At 38.8% G+C, this 17,770-nt stretch overlaps 1 protein-coding gene across 1 annotated transcript in view; it reads left to right on the top strand.

The window, feature by feature from the left end:
• Positions 1–17,770, top strand: part of ap1m3 (adaptor related protein complex 1 subunit mu 3) — a 30,876-nt gene that overhangs the window by 8,467 nt on the left and 4,639 nt on the right. Inside the window, exons 3-11 of the mRNA XM_042417257.1 lie at positions 415–482; positions 1,282–1,412; positions 6,731–6,878; positions 9,094–9,220; positions 13,512–13,654; positions 14,706–14,777; positions 15,083–15,241; positions 16,583–16,708; positions 17,179–17,254. Coding sequence (XP_042273191.1) covers positions 415–482; positions 1,282–1,412; positions 6,731–6,878; positions 9,094–9,220; positions 13,512–13,654; positions 14,706–14,777; positions 15,083–15,241; positions 16,583–16,708; positions 17,179–17,254 — 1,050 coding nt within the window. The remainder of the gene's footprint in view (positions 1–414; positions 483–1,281; positions 1,413–6,730; positions 6,879–9,093; positions 9,221–13,511; positions 13,655–14,705; positions 14,778–15,082; positions 15,242–16,582; positions 16,709–17,178; positions 17,255–17,770) is intronic.

The following is a 17,770-nucleotide window of genomic DNA, read 5'->3' as shown; positions in this document are numbered from 1 at the left end:
ATCACAGCCAGTTGAAAAATTGAACACGGATTCACTGTGATGTGTTATGCACTGTTGTACTGTATATCCCCCTTTTTTTCACTGTGAGATTGGGTAGTCAGACTTCCTTACGCATTATTATTTCAGCATGATATTGCAGTTGTGAGTAAGTGTTATTCCCAGTGCTCTGCATTAGACAACTGAGCTGTTTTACCTCCCTGTGGCCATGTTCTCAATTGCTTCCAAGTCTGATCCATTCTTGGTAACTTTTTTATTTCATTGCATTCATCTCATAACGCTCTGTATCTAAAGAATATTCCCTACATGTCTACATTTTGTCCATCTCTGATTCAGACAGTTTGTATGTTTTTAAATCAGATCTGTGATTCTCATTTGTAGATGTACAGTTATTTTTCTTAACAGTCCTTTTTTCAGTGGTGGCCATGACTAAGAAGAACGCCAACGCTGCACTGGTGTACTCATTCCTTTATAAAATTGTCCAGGTGCGTCTGTTTTCTGTCACATTAGTCTAAATGTTGAACTTTTACTTCCTGTGTTCAAAATGTGGTTTCAACCCACTCAGCCTGATTCTATTGTAGTTTAATGATGATCAGAGTCAGGCTCTGTAATATTAGCTACAATACATGGCAAGGTGTCCTCATTAAAAAAAAAAAAAAAGATTAATAATTGAAGCAGAATGGGCTTTCTTCCACCAACTGCATTACTTTCTAATTTAAGATACCTCAGAGTGCTTTACCACTTACCAAATGAAAAAAAACAAAGCTGTGTTCACATTGTCGTCCATTTTTCCAAAGTTTGTTTATTGTCAGTTTAAACCCATCAATGATTACTGGTAATCTTGCTTGAAACATAAATATTGTTCTTACTTACATGCAGTTTAAACTGTTGACCAAAACTTTGAGGATGATTTTATTGGAAACCTGTCAAACCAATCAGAAATTTGTATTTTTAGTGGTCATAGTAAGATGTTATCTGGGATTGTGATTGGATTATCACATGACCAGCCTGCTCTATCAAGCAACATGAGGTGCAACTACACCTCTTATTTTCATCTTCTCTACATATCTGGTCAGTGCTGTACCTTTTGGGGAAAAAAAAATATCTTTGTTGTTGCTTTGAATACAGCCAGCAGGTGGCAGAAATGTACAAGGTCTACTTATACACAATAGAAAAACATGAAAAGCAAATTAATTTGCATAATACTTACCTTCCGTACTTTAACATACAGTGTATCACAGACTTTGCCTGTCTTTCTGTGTGTGTGTGTGTGTGTGTGTGTAGGTATTTAAGGAGTACTTTAAGGAGCTTGAGGAGGAGAGTATTCGTGACAACTTTGTGACAGTGTACGAGCTGATGGATGAAGTGATGGACTTTGGTTTCCCTCAGACAACGGACAGCAAGATCCTACAAGAGTAAGAAACCTGTTACACAACATATGATAGTCCTCCATGCAGAAGAATTATACTGAGGATGGCTGTGTCTGTGTGTTCATGTGTAAGGCATTGACTTGGATACGACTGGTTAATGTTGCTCTGGATTTCTGAATGGTGGTGCCATAGAAAGGTAAAAAATGTTAACCTCAGATGCGATAACCCATATACAGCTGCTTCAATGTTGACAAAACTTGGGTCGATTATGTATTTGGGTATTATGTTTTGGTATTTTATGATAACACAGTGAAGTATGAGAGAATAAAGTTGAAGTTTTAAATTCTCAAAGGCCATAATTGCTGGACCCCCGTCTGATTTTAATGCAGCCTGGAGTAATGGTGCATCTTTTTACACGTTAGCTTAAGTGGTACCTGTGTCAGCAGGCGACCAGCAGAGATGGGGATAAGAGTTCATGATGATTCTGTTTTTTATTTAAGTGCAGCTGGTGACTAAAGCTGCAATGAATGGTGGAGCTTTATTCAGAGAGTGAAATGAACTGAAGCAACTTCTATTCTTGGGCTCCACAAGTGTTTTGTGTTCTCGTGGACACAGGGTTGTTTTGCTTTTTCCCTCCTCTTGGCTCCTCAGAGAGGCATTTGTTTCCAGGGAAAGACTCAGTGTTCACTTTACAGCCAGCCTACAGTACCGCAGTAACACGGGTGCATATGATCAGCTTTGCTTTTAATTAACGGTGCACTTTACAGCATGTTTGAAATGTTCAAATTTGCATGGTACATTGTTTGTGTCTTAAATGTGATCAGGCGTCTTCTGGTACAATGTGACTGATGTTTCATTTCATAAGATGTGTTGTTTGTGTTTCACAGTTTGGCTGAGGTTGCAGTTGTATGTGTGTGTGTGTGTGTGTGTGCGTGTGTGTTTAGTATCTGAATATGGCTCATAATTACCAGGCTCCTAATGGCACTCTAACACAATGACACCGTCAGCTGGACACACTCGAGACTCTCAGACAGAAAAGCCCCGCTCTTCTCATCTCTCCACACACATACACACACACACACACACACACACACACACACACACATTGTCTTAGGTCACTTTTGGGGACATTACATAGAATTACATTAATTTCCTGGAGACTTACCCTCACCTTAACCATAACCACTACTTGCCTAAACCTAACCCTTACCCTAACCGTAACCTGACCCTAACCTTAACCACCGCCCCAAAAGTCAGCTAGTGGCCTATGACAGACACACATGCATGCACGCACACTGTGCCTCTCTGTCTGCAGGCTACTCTAGTTCTCTGACCTCTTCCTGCCCCAACCACCACAAAATCGCTGCTTTTCTTGTATGTTACAACAATACCTACCTGGTGAGACTATAAATGAGTGTGTATGTGTGTGTGTGGGGTGGGGGGGGGTTTGGATGTAAGACACTGCAGGGATGCATGTGAACATGTTCATGTGTGTCTTCATATGAACCTTCGTGTGTGTGTGTGTATGTGTGTGTGCGTGTATTTGTTATGATTGCTATTGTTATGCTAATCTGTCAGTTTGCTGCCAGCCCCGCTCGCAGATCCTTTCATTAGCATTTCTGAGGAGAATCAGGGCAAAACAGAATAAACAGCAAAGCAACAAAACAACCCAACGTCGACCCCAAGCCCACTTGTCGCTGTCTTTCGTCTCTCAGCACTTTTAGACTTTGCTATGTGTCAACATGTATTCAAGACCCTCTCTAGGTGGGAGGAACTGGAGCAGAAAACTAGGGAGGAAATGTTTGCCTCAATCTGTCAATCAATCTAAACCTTGTTTATTTAGCACTTTTTGTTGAAAGGAAGCGTACAGTTGAATTGAAAACAAGACGCTGCGGTTAGTGTTTGTGTTGTGTATTTGTTCAATAGGCTGTGAGTGGGTATCCAGTCCTCGTGGGTCATGACTGTTGGCTAACATTTGAACAGTTTACTCAATTTAAAGTAAAGAAACAAAAACACAACAATGAGTTGTGATGCCATAATTTGACAACAGTCAGTATTATGGGCTCATGTATTTTGAACAGTTAAATCAATGACGCTGATGTACTGGTAATATTAGAGATTAGATTTAACACAAATTTTCCAAATTTCCTTAGACCCTTGGTATTTTTCTCTCGTGCTGACAGTGCATATTGGTGTAACTAAGTATTTTTTGCAATTTAGGTTACCAGAAGCACAGCACAATCTGGAAAAGAGCTGGAGCAGGACTGATATTAGTACCCACATTGTTTGCATAACTAACTGCAGCCTGTTTCTCAAATTACAGTCTGCAGATTGAACACTCATTATTCTTGTTGCTGTAGTAAGTCAACTGAAAGGAAATAACCAGTGTATCAATTTCAATCCAAAAATAAGCACCGAAATATAACCGTGCCACCTTGTCTGCATAAACACAATTTCAGCAGTACCACTTCACCGACCTTGTTGCGGGCGGATATTTCGGAGCTGCGGAATTTCTAAACAGATACAGGCACATAAAAAATATATCAATTGTGAGATTTGAAAAAGGCATTGAGATTATGTTTGCTCTACTGCCTGCATCGCACTTGTTCCCTCTGTTTTTTTGGTAAAAGAGGAGTTTGAGGACAGAAGATTCATGTAGAACCTTAGGTCAGTAAGTCATTAACTCTGGGGGAAAATGCTCAAGCGTGAGGAGCAGAAGAAAAGGTGAGGTACAATTGAAAATAGGAGATGAAAATAAAGGAAGAGGAGAGGTCAGGGGAATGAACACAGAGGGAGAAATCGAATTTGCTTCAGAGATACTGCAGGTGTTCGTTGTAAATCTCTGTGTCTTATTGTTTGTGTAAGCAGTGCATATTATGAGTATACATTCATCATTGTTAAAGCGATTTCGTGAGTTTAATTCAAGACGAATCTCTTTCTTTGTATCTTGCCCTTGTGTGATTATAGGCCACTTCTTCACAGAAGGTTCAAGTACAGATCAGCAGCATCAATTCAAAATGTTTAAGCACCTACAGCTGCATTTCTTTTCTTGAAATCCTGCCCAGCTTAGTGTACAAATCAGCAATTTGTAGGAGAGTGACTTTTGGCTGTTTTACTGAGTGTTAAATAAAAATGAATCAATTTACTCTAAATACTTTTGATTCTTTGTTTATATTACACAATCCCTTCGGCTAAGTGCCAATCAGCTGGCCAAACTAAACTGGAATTGAAATATATTTATTTTATTTCATATACAAATACAAGTATTCATTATTCAAATGTGAAAAGAATGAATACTCCCAAACTGGAATAACTGCTCCAGACGTCATACGTATTCCAGGGAAAATTAGGTGGCATGAATAACAAAACGGCTCTGCAGTGGAAACAAGGCCAGTGAGAAGTGGGGTGCAGGTGCATGGGTAAAAACAAGTCTGGTCACATGTTGTTTATCTAAGTAATGCTCCCTCTTATTCTCATGACAAGTCATTATGTCTCCCTGGACACAGTCAGAGGATTGTTAAAACAATCTGGCTCTCCAGCTTGCACAATAAGAGACGACGTGCAATACTGAGCAGTGAAAGGAGGAGTCAGTTGATGGATGGATAGACAAATCTGAGATACATACATATATATATACAGTGCAGTGCAAAAGTTTTAAACACTTTAGGTGTTTAGATTCTTATCCATCATGAAATGCCATTAGAGGCGTCTGATCACTTCCAAATTTATTCTACAGCATGACATAGACCCCAAACATACAGCCAGAGTCATAAAGAAATATTTGCAGCGACAAGGAGAGCAAGGAGTCCTGCAACAGATGGTATGCCCCCCCCCAACAGAGGCCTGATCATCTAGTCTGTCTGGGATTACATGAAGATAGAACCAACTGAGTCACCTAAATCCGCAGAAGAACAGAAACTTGTTCTCCAAGTTGCTTGGAACAACTGACCTGCCAAGAACCTTGAAATATTGTGCTTGTGCACAATAGCTTGTGCGTACTGAGAAGTGGTGCCATTTTTAAAGGCAAAGTGTGATCACACCAAATACTGATTTGATTTAGTTATTTTCTCTTCACTGAACTTTGTTTGAAGCTAAGTGATTAGTAAAAACTATACATAGCATTATTTTTGAAAGCATCCTCACTTTAATTTTGGTGCCTAAAACTTTTGCACAGTACTGTATATAATATATGATATATATATTATACATCAATATGTTGCTGATAACCATCATGTGTAAATTGAGTAAATTGCTTTGTTTTGCCACAATGAAGGCTAGACCTACGTAAGAGGCATATATGGCACTTAAATTAATTTTTATTTTATCTATTGCTAGTTTTTTAAAGCTGCGCCACTCAGTATGTTTAAATTAACCATGGATCAAATTACTATGTATAATGTGCAAGGAATTGTGCGTTGTGAGGAGCTCATAGAGAATTATCACCTGACTCTGCAGTTCCCCCTCATCCCTATGGAGTGTTTTGGTGTCGTTTAGTTCATTGTTTTGGTTTTAGTCTTTTAATTCTAATCGGCATCATTTCCGGTGAAAAAGCTCTAAAAACCTACTGTGTGTCTCCTGACCAGCACCACAAGCTACACAGACAATGTTAGCAGCTAGCTGGTGAACATAGTGGAGCATTTAGCAAGAGCCAGATATTTCCCTCAGGAGTACGTTGAAACCAACACAAAGCTAAAAGGAGAGTGAATATTGGACTTAAATTTGTGTGTCCAGAAACACAACTTGATCCTTGGAGAATCTAAACATATTAAAACTGGAATCTCCTGGTTGCCCAGAATCTTTTTAAAACACTTGATTCTGGGGTTTTATTTACAAAAGCTATTCTTAAAAGTTCAGTATCATGTAAACAAATCTATGTAAGTCACATTATTATCTGTCGCTGCAGTCACAATAGCTTTATGTAAATCTCCATTTTCCAATTACATCCATGAATAATCTTCATACAACACAAATATCGAGTTGCTTTAATTTATTCACGCTAGAGTTTATTTTAAGTCATGAGGTGTGATTAATACAAAAAAAAAGCAGTCCTCAAGAGAGATTGGGTTCATATTGGTTTAGATTTTCCCATATTGAGAATCTTGTTTTGTTGATGAGACTAAAATGACATTAACACTCTCTGCAGGTGTCAATCTTTAAGAAGAGATAAGGGGATTAAGTCATAATTTAGCACTGCATCTCTTTCTTTAGGTTTTATCTCCAGAACGAGCAATTCAGTCTCTTTCTGACAAAAAAAACTGAACATTCTTGCTTGAAGCATCAAATCGAAGCCTACTTGATTATAGACTGAAGGTGGAAACTGTTTAGACAGTGTTACAGTTTCTCTCTGCCTTTGTCTCTTTCAGGTACATCACCCAACAGGGTCATAAATTAGAGGTCGGGGCTATTCGACCTCCTGCCACTGTCACCAACGCTGTGTCATGGCGGTCAGAGGGCATCAAGTACAGGAAGAATGAGGTTTTCATGGATGTCATCGAGTCAGTAAATCTACTGGTGAGGACAGTATTTGTTTTATCAACATCATATATCTTAGATTTTAAGAAAAAATATTTTCAGGAAGTAAAATCAAACTCATCAAAGAGTCGGAAAGAGTTCCCAGATCTGATTGTACCGTGTCAGGTCACTTCCAGTGTCAAAATTAGGTTTTTTTTGGACAAGTGTCCAGTCACCATGCTGTTCAGAATCACAGGTGTTTTACTACCAGGTATGCAGTATGTCTATGAAGGTTCATCTAGATTTTAGGGCTGCGACTAGCGATTATTTTCATTATCGATTAATATTCTAATTATTTTTCTTGGTCCTTAAATGTCCGCAGTCACAAACAAAATAACATTTAGAAGCTGGAATAAGAGAATTTGGGTACTGTATATTGTCTTAAAAACTGACTTGAAAGGATGAACTGGTTATCAAAATAACTGGTGATGAAATTTCTGTCTATCGAGTAATTGTTGCAGCTCTACTAGATATTTACGCTCAGATTGAATTATACACCTCACTATAGTAGATTTTGCACACAGTTGCATGTTGCAGAATACTGTAGATAATTGTTGCAGCATGTTTTATTTGTATAAACATTATCCTGAACATCATTGATCGAGTGAAGATGATGGACTGACTGCCAGGATGTATTAGTCTGGTACTCACAGGAACGGAACAGGACTTCTATTTTTATTACCAATATGTAGTGTTATTAATTCACTTAAGAAATCATTGCCCAATACTGATCCTCTCCATTAGCCTCTTGTACAGCCCTGATAAAAGCTGTACAGTGACACAGTTAATGTTAAGTGGTAATTTATGAGGAACTTAACCATCACAGGTCAAAAATTTGTTCCGTGATCCCAACATGTTGCTTTAAGCCCGGACAGCAAAGATTGACAGCTACAACAAGCCATACTCAGATAATTTAAACAAAGTATCAGTCCTTCCTTCTTTATCCGTCATCATCCATTGTTTTATCCATCATCTGAAACGAACAGATTTTCTACAATAGTTCTGTTTAAAATAGATGGTGAAAATGTTTCCTTGAGGCTAAATGGTTGAGTCAGGGCTAAAATCATCTCTGTCAAAACCCTGCTATGTTTTGACTCCTCCAAACCGTTGTTCTCTTTCCTTGAATTGAATTGCTGAGGAAATGGGCTCTGTTTTCTCAACAATCCTCTATTCTTTTTGAATTTTTTTTTGTTTTGTTTTTGTTTTTTTGTGGTATTTATATTTCTTCGTTGTCTGCTGTAAGGAGAAATATGACTCCAGTCAGCACATGCCCCCTCAAAAACTTAGATAACTGTACAATATCCTCAGCCAAAATGGATATATTTCTGACTGTTCCTACACAACTTTTGTCATGATCTTTACCTACTAATAATGTTGTAATGGCTGCAAAATGTATTAGTAGTAAAATGTCCCCAAGCATTTGTTGAAAATTGAATAAAGTGGTAGGAAAGTAAATATTACATTATGTTAAGGTCCAGAACTTTTCACTAATTATATTGACTCATAGTATAATAACTCGAGTTATTCCTCTAATACTTAATAGCTATTACATTTGCCTCCCCCTGATCTTATGTCTTCAGCTACTTTACTGCTCACAAAGTAAAAATCACTGATCAGTGTAGTAATGTGATGTTATTAGGCCGGATGACAAATCCAGAACATTTTATATTCCTCTATATATTATATTCCCTATATTCCAGATTTGAACATGCTGCTTTTTTAAACCTATAAAGAAGAAAAATGACTCTCATCTCAAAGTCCTTGTCCTCGAAGCAACACTTCAAGGACAACACGACACACAGTTGCAGAATTTTATGAGTCAAAAGGAAACTGATGTGGCGTAGTTATTAAACCGCTACTAGAATGCTGCAGTTGCCACTTCCTTCTCTGTGAACAGGGACTTTTTTTAATGTTTTCAGGGCTACTTCGTCCTCTTTCACTTCAATACCTTACTTTAATTTCTCACACACAGCATGTTGAGAGCTAGTCAGTTTGTTTATTTAACTGATCATTACCTATGTAATTGAAATTATAGTTCATACTAACAAGCATTTGTCAGATAAAGCAGTTCTTTCATATCCTAGAGGGAAAGACTTGACCGTACAGCTGATATTAAGCCCACTCATAAATTTTCAAACATGATCACAATGCTGTTTGTCAGACATAAATTAACACTTTTATCGTTTCATGTAATGCTTTGCTCTTCCTCCTGCAGGTGAGTGCCAATGGCAGTGTCCTGCGCAGTGAAATCGTGGGTAGCATTAAGCTCAAAGTGGTCCTGTCAGGGATGCCTGAACTCAGACTGGGCCTCAACGACAAAGTGCTGTTTGAAATCACAGGCAGTAAGTAACGATGAATCAGTCTCAGTGCCTGCAGGTTTTCATATGTGTAAGTGCTTTTATTAGGAAGCAATACAGTCACATTTGAAGTGAGCTCGACCTCAATCACACTCAGCAAGACTACTGCAGTCAAAACCTAGTATATGGCCGGACCGTGTATGAAACGCTAGAGGACTTTTAATTTGAAAAAAAGGATACAGGAAGTGGCGACACATGGCAACACCTGGCCGAGGAGAGTCAGTCACTCAGTCATGGACATTCACGTTTATAGGGCTTGCCCTGCTGTTGCGGTCCAGCCAAAAAAGATGGGAGAGGAGAAATCAGAAAAGTCAATGTGGATAATTTAAAGGGGACATATCATGCACATTTCCGGGTCTATATTCTGTGGCTCTGCTGGAATATCTTTGCATGATTTACAGTTCAAAACACTCCTTATTTATCTTATACAGGCACTTAATGCAGCTCCTCAGTTCAGCCTCTGTCTGAAGCAGGCCGTTTTAGCTCCTGTCTCTTTAAGGCCCACCTCCCTCCCCCACTCTATTATGATTGGCCAGCCCCTCAGCAGACTTCCTGTGGTTCTGGGGGCTACGTAAACAAACAGTAGTAGTCCGATTTCGCTTCTTTTTCTTGTTCATTACTCGAAATGTCTCAAATCTCAAATACATTCATACATGTTTGAGCCTGAATCAGATCAGAAATATGTCAGTGGACAACATGAACAACCCATGGAACAACCTTAGTAACAACCTTAGCAACAAAGGCTGCGTAACAGACGACCATGGGTGGGCAGGCACTAACAATCTGACATCATTTTTTTCACAGGGAGCATGTAAAGTGTCAGCATGGGATGTTTTCTTGTATTCTGAATGAAAATATTTCACCCTAAGAATACATTTCCAACCTATGTTTCAAAAAACTGCTTGAGTAAAGCTTAATTGCCAAAAAATCTTCGCAAATAGGCAATTCGTCAGTGGAGGAGCAGTTTCCTGTTCGCACTCACCTTGAACTCATCCTCACACTTCTACATTTACCTCCTCCTTCTGTCTCACTCCTGCAATCCCACACTTAGCTTTGCTTTCATCCTTCCTCTTCCTTTTCCTCTCCCCCTACTTTCCCAATTTTCCCTCAGTGTCTCCCACTGCTACGTCTCGCCTTTTCTTGCACCTTCCCTTCTTCCTCCTTCTCCTCCCCCCCCTCTTTTGCTTCTTCTTCTTTTCATACTCCCCACCTACTGATCCTTACAGAAGGGGAAAAGGCTCCATCACTGTCTAGCCTTTTTTGCCTCTGAGTTAATCCTCACCCCAGGCTACAGCCGTGCAGATGAAAGGTGAGGGTCTGTGAATATCCTGTATATGCAGCCCACAGTCCCCCCGCTGTGTGTAGCAGTCTGGGAAATAACATATCCTCAGAAATAATGATCAGAAATAATGATCAAACAAACACACAGAAACACAGATACAAAAACACACACTCACACTGCATGTTTATACAAATATTAAAATATGTTTTGTACTCTCATTCTCAGAAGTTACACTGTTTAACATATCATTTCACAGCCACTTGGTTGATTATCATGTTTGCATGAGCTGCACTTTTTATCACAGCTGGATGCAGCCAAAATGAGAGCATAAATCATTTAACACTGCCCTCTGCTGGCAGAGGCCAAGAACACAGGTAGCTGAGATAAATGTCATACTGCATGTTTTATTGATTGTTCAGATAACTGCTGATTAATTTCAAATTGGTACTTTTAGCAACATACTGTAGCTCACTAAAAGCTATTTTTTAGACATCATTCAGCCAAGTCTAACATTGTGGGTTTTTTTTTCTTTTTATTTGAAATTTTGAGGATCCACAGCTGCTCCCATGTGACTTAGGTTAATGGTAACTATTTCAGATCAGATGACTTGTGTGTTTATTTTAATAGGTTGGTCAGTGGTTTGTGATTGTGGAAACATACCCCCCCCCTCCCCCAAAGATGATAGAGAGACATATTCAAAAGGTTCTCAGCCTGTATGAGATGAAATGCAGGCTATGTATTCTCTGCCCCCAACCTCCAAATGCTACGAATTGTTTATTAAATTGTCCTTTTGGTCATGTATTTTATTTGTCTTATACTCCTGTAAAACTTTTACCAAATGTCAATATAAAACAGTTTCCTGTGTTTGTTTTTTTTTGTTTTTTTTACTGTGCAACAGCAGACAGAAAATAGATTAGGTTCTCCCTGTCTGCTGCTGTGTATTAAAAGCACGGAAACAGGTGAGAGCAGCCTTAAAGGTGAACCACAGGGGACATTGCTGCATCTTCAATCCTCCCCTGACATGTACACACACTCACACACGCACACACACCTGTCTCTTCCTCTGGCCCCTCAGGTCCTAGCAATGTCCCACATGACCTTTCCTCCTCGTCTTGTCTTCTTGATAATACCGCATGCATGCGTGTGTGTATGTGTGTGACAGTGACATAGGAACAAACATAAAGAGAGAGAAGCAGTTCTAAAGGGCTTCCCTGCTTTTCTTGTCCAGGAGCGATGTGCTCTCCCTAGACCTGACCTCAGCCAGTCCCCGATCACACATGAGGAAATGTTGTACACACAAACACGCACGTACGCACACATGCACGCATGCATGCACACATGCAAAAGCGAAATCAATAGAGAATCGAGCAAGTTAACCACATCTGTAAGCACTGGCATGCATAAACCTATGCACGTACACACACTCAAGAGAGAGAACAATGAACAAGGAAGCTGCATACACAAATACACACACACACAAACACACATTCTCTCAGACAGACCTTAGTGCTGGTCCAGGGCTGCATTCAAAGCAAGTGGAGCAGGCTTTAGCTGATTGTTGAATGGGGGATTTAGCTGAAGGCCCACAGGCCCACACTCATTACAGCAGTTTTCCACCACTCAGCACCCTCCATTAACCACAGAGGAGGAGAACGTTGGGCTTCCTCCAGCAGATTACAGATGCCACTATTAAAGCGGTTGCACTTTTAACTGCCTATTGCAGTAGAGCTGTACTCTTGCGCCACCCTTGAGAGGCATTGTCTGGAAAAGTCTTCATTATGTTCGCAAACAAAATAACACAGCAGACACAATCTGCTGATTTTTGTTTATAGCAGCCTCTGTAGCACTCCAATTAAGTATTAGAGATACTTCGCATGTTAAAAGGTTTCTTTCAACCTCCAGATCTCAGTCAGAACACACCAGTGCTGAGTTCATCAACAGAAAATGAATCAACATATTTGATCATCAATTAATTGTTTGACATATATCAAGCAAAAATGTAAATTTACATCATATTAAATTTAACATGTTTGGGTTTTTGGACCAAAGGTTGAATAAAACCAGCGATTTGAACACATCACCAAAGGCTCTGGGAAATTGTAATGGGCAACTTTAAATATTTATAGACTAAATGATTACCTGTATTTGATTAACTGTAAAATTAATCAACAGATTAGTTAAACAGATGCAGCCCTACCATAGCTTTAATTAATGCCTGCTTTAATTCATTGTATCATTATCTTCTGAAGATTAATATCTCCTCCTGAGTTGACCTATGTCTGGCACACTGATATAAATGGTTGTGTACTTTTCAGTCACATTATCAGTGATTTACTGTAGTGGGAAACACAGTGTGACATCTCCCACTGGCACATACTTCCTTGTAGATGTACTTCATGAAATAGGCTCATTATAAAGACCTTTATTTGCATAGTCGTTGGTTTGATTTAACGAACAATAAATTAGTGAGTTGAGTTTTGACAACAAATTAGGTGGTGATATTTTTTTTTTTTGACAAGGTAATAAAAACACTTCTTACAGACGGTTAAATAAAAATTTCAGTAACAGATGTGTGCTTTTGTCACAAGTATTTTTTAGGCCTATTATACAATATTTATTTATTTTGTTGTGTGTGTGTGTGTGTGTGTGTGTGTTACTGCAGGTGTGGGTATGTTTTTGCAAGGCAGCTGAATGAGGTTCAGTGGGGGAGAAGATGATGGCAGCAGGTTTTGAAGGCACACTGCATGTGTGCTTGTGTGTGTATGTGTTTGTGTGTAGCAACTAAATAATTGTACAGTGGGGGACAAGAGGAGGACAGATGGATTTGGTAGAAACTGTGTGTGTGTGTGTGTGTGTGTGTGTGGGTGAGAAAGACTGAGTGAATGTTTGTCGGTCATCATTACCTTGACCTTGATTTCCCCAAGGCTGAGTGGAAAGCTCTCAATCTTCTTTGTGTATTTCCGTTTGTGTGTTGTTTGCGTGTGTGTTTGTCAGGAGAGAAGAGTAAGACAGTGGAGCTGGAGGATGTGAAGTTTCATCAGTGTGTCCGTCTGTCACGCTTCGAGAACGACCGCACCATCTCTTTCATCCCCCCCGACGGCGAGAGCGAGCTCATGTCCTACCGCCTCAACACTACAGTGAGCAGGACACAAAAACAAATCTAAAACACACACACACACACACACAAACACACACACCACCTGCATACCACCTTAACCAAGAAAATACTTCTTATTTTTCTCACGTTAAGTTGTCTTGAATGTTCATATGTCAAAAGTTTGACTGGCACTCTATATTTTTTTCCTCCTTTTCATTGCACAAAACATACCAATAAACACGTTTATGTTCATGCACACAGTGTACACACATTCATTAACAGTTGCATCAATCATAGACTGACAGGAATATTGGTAAATATTTAACTACACCCACTTATCAAAGATATATCAGTATCAGCTGGAAGCATACGCTGGCAGATATGCAAATATAAGTTGCAGTATGTAAATATAATTTTTGTGTATTTTCTTAATTCATGTTTGAAATAGTTTGGTTGCATTTTGTGTTTTTTGTGTATTTGTTGTTGATTAAAATTAAATTAAAATAATGACTTAACCTCAAATGACGTTTACAGTTCAGACTTTATTGTCATCTTTGAGAGCAAACTTTATTGCTAAGTTTCCCGCCATGATACAGATCTTTTTTACAACTCTTTTATAACCAAATTTTTTTTTTATTTTTATATTAATAAAAACACAAAAAAACAAGACAAATATCTGCCAAGTGAGTAAATCTCATATTAGTATCTTGTAGTTGTGTAATAATTGAGTTAATGTTGATAGTAAATGTAGTAGTGGTAATAATCATGCTAGTATAGCTGTAATAGTTAAAGCATTAGCTGTAATAATAATATTAAAAGTTAGATAGCATTGAGAACAATAAGAGTTATCAGTAGTAAATGCAGTAGAATTGGAAATAGTGGGAATGATAATAGTGGTGGTAATACTGAGGTCAAGTGTCTCCAATATACAAACACAATGTCTCTCTCCCTCTCTCTCTCTCTCTCTCTCTCTCTCTCTCTCACCCCCATGTCCGCTGTGTGTCACATGGGTAAAGTGTGTCGTAGTGATGCACTTCAGCTCTGTGCCTGTGCCCCTCTGACCTTGTCCACTCTTTCTTTTTCTCTGACAGGTGAAGCCTCTCATATGGATCGAGAGCGTGATTGAGAAGTTCTCTCACAGTCGTGTGGAGATCAAGGTGAAGGTAATGATGAGTGACACGCAAACATAAACACACACATACAGAGTACCATGTCCTTACATCTACAGTAGTCCCTCCACTGAAACGTATTTAGTATTTATGACACATACTGTACATCTCAGGTGGATTACCACAAACAATCTGTCAGATGCAAGAAAGCCACACACACACAAAAAAACCCCAAAAAAAACAAAAAAACAAGCTGTGGTGTGCACAATCATGAAGACCTTCTGGATTTAAATTTTGATGTGCATGCTTTTCTTTGTTGTAAAGGTCTCCGATGACGTTTGAACTTTGTCTTCTGTCAGGCTCGGAGTCAGTTTAAGAGCCGGTCCACTGCCAACAATGTGTCCATTCTAGTGCCAGTGCCCAGTGATGCTGACTCACCCAAGTTCAAGACCAGCACGGGCAGCGCCAAGTGGGTGCCCGAGAAGAGCGTGGTGCAGTGGAACATCAAGTCTTTCCCTGTAAGTGTTGAATGTCAACAAAATATCATAGATTATAACCCGAAATACAGTCACAGAACAGTGTTGTTATCTTGTTCTACCGCTATCAGGTTTTTATATCAACATACTTGAACCAGTTTTGGCATCAGAAAAATGAAGTTGTGTTTTTACAATGACAAATTCAAGACAGCAGCCATTTATAGCATCATGATTGACCTCCCACATACACATAAGCAGACACAATCACATCTCATCTGTCCATTTTTTTGTTGTTCCTGCCCGCCAAAAAGACAACTCAAATGCATTTTAAAAAAAAACGTATCGAGCATTAATTCAGTCGAGGTTCCCTGTATCTGTCAAGTTCTGATATCTCCTCAGTAATTCATTATACCTCCAGCCTGTCAAGGAGCATTAAGAATTGCTCTTACTAGTGATATATTGTTATCCAGCTCCTGTGTGACTCCGCAGCATATTTTCCTCTGTCACTGTCAACCTTTGAATGCTATAAAATTGCATATTCTCACAGGAAGCCATATTTAACTTGTAATGTTTGATGGAGGTTCGAGGAAACAAACATGAAGCAGTGACTTGTTGTGATAAGGGATTGATAAAGACAGCTCATCCACAGTCCACCAGCCTTAAGCTTTTTACAACCCAAAGCTAAAAAAAAAACATTACACTCCCTAAGAAGGAAAAGTATGAAGTTTTCAGAACTGTGTAGGTATTTAATGTAGTTACTCTTTCCATAAACTATTGTATAAGCATAAATATATCTTTTGAAGATTTCTCATTTATTAGTTATCGGTAATAATAAGAAATAGATCATATGCTCTGCTGTAGGCAAAGGATAGGTATAATAAGGTTTTCCATATCAACTGTTAGTTGCAAGTAAAACTTTATTTAGACTTTATTAAAGTAAGGGTTTTTTTTAAATAAAAGTGTTGTTTTTTTCAGATTAGTAACTTATTCCAACCAGTAAACATGCAAACTCACTGCTCATGTGACGTGTTGTACAATTGCCAGCCTGAAGAATGATTTACCAGTTCTATGTTTTTAAAGTCAAGGTATGTTTGGCATGGTTTAATTGATTCACTGATTCACCTTGATAAGACATGAGAGTTATCTTATGTTCCCATGGATATAAACTTTGTTTTGTTTTCTGACAAAACAGCCGTGTATTAATTGGAGTCTGACACCTGGGAACAGAATTCATCAGACAAACTAAACTAGACAAATTGTCTCATCTGAAAGGCTTTGTGAACAACATCACTCTCAATGTAATCAGATTAGATGCATTAACAGTGACCTCTTTTCTGTGTGTGTGTGTGTGTGTGTGTGTGTTTTGTGTGTGTGTGTGTGTAGGGTGGTAAGGAGTACATGATGCGGGCACACTTTGGGCTACCCAGTGTGGAGAGTGATGAGCTCGAGGGAAAGAGACCAATCACAGTTAACTTTGAGATACCATATTTCACTGTGTCTGGGATTCAGGTACAGTAGGTCCCTTTGCTTACAACTATTACACAGTCTGTCTTTAAGCCTATTTCCTTGTTTTTTTTTATCTGCAGTGTCAACAATGCACTGCTTCACATTCACAAATAAGTGCACTGCAATGGGGATGCAAATGGCCTTTACTAATAATAGTGTGAATAAATACAGTAACTTATCAAGTTGTTGTTTCACATCTCATACACTTTGGCACAGCTCACTCTCACTGAGAGCTGCATCAGACTGTAAATCTTATGATACAGGAGAATTGCCATAAAATGATGATGATCAAATTTTACAGCAAATCGGAGTATAAAAAAACTTTAAATGCTTAAATTGTTCTGTTTTGCATTTACATTTTCTGTGAGTGGGCTACTGGGAATACACTGAAGCACACAGACTATATAGTGTTCAGTAGATGTTTGTGTATGAGAGAGTGAAATAATTATATTTAACCTGTCTGTATTCCCTAGGTACGCTACCTGAAAATCATAGAGAAGAGTGGTTACCAGGCATTGCCGTGGGTGCGCTACATCACACAAAGTGGAGGTGAGAAAATAACAGACTGAAACACTGTATACTAACACACTCATAAACCCACACACACACACACACACACACACACACACACACACACACACACACACACACACACACACACACACACACACACTGCTGATTTGGAACTGGTCTTATAGAGAGATGTAATAGTTCTACTTATTTCTCCCCATACCAATTATGATGCCTCAAGTCAGAGGATCTGCCGATATCATCTACCAATCCAATACCAGTGCTCTCTTTTTACCATATTTAAAATCTGTATATCTGACTGTGATGAATCCATTGGGATCATTTTTCATACACTGTAACATGAGGTCAAGGACTGTGGTGCTAAAAAACAAAGTCGGCAGCCTGCATTTTATAATGACTTTAACAAAGAAACAGTATGTAATGTGGATTGGTTGCTTCTAGCAGATTGTGTTGTTGCATTTTTTGTTTTGATGCCCCATTATTTCTCTAAAATATGCCTGACTAAATAGTAAAAAGTTAAAGTTTGCAGAGAAA

Source organism: Thunnus maccoyii, chromosome 7, assembly GCF_910596095.1.
Source record: "Thunnus maccoyii chromosome 7, fThuMac1.1, whole genome shotgun sequence".
Lineage (NCBI taxonomy): Eukaryota > Metazoa > Chordata > Actinopteri > Scombriformes > Scombridae > Thunnus > Thunnus maccoyii.
The sequence above is the reverse complement of the archived record's forward strand: the minus strand, read 5'-3'. Positions and strand labels throughout refer to the sequence as shown.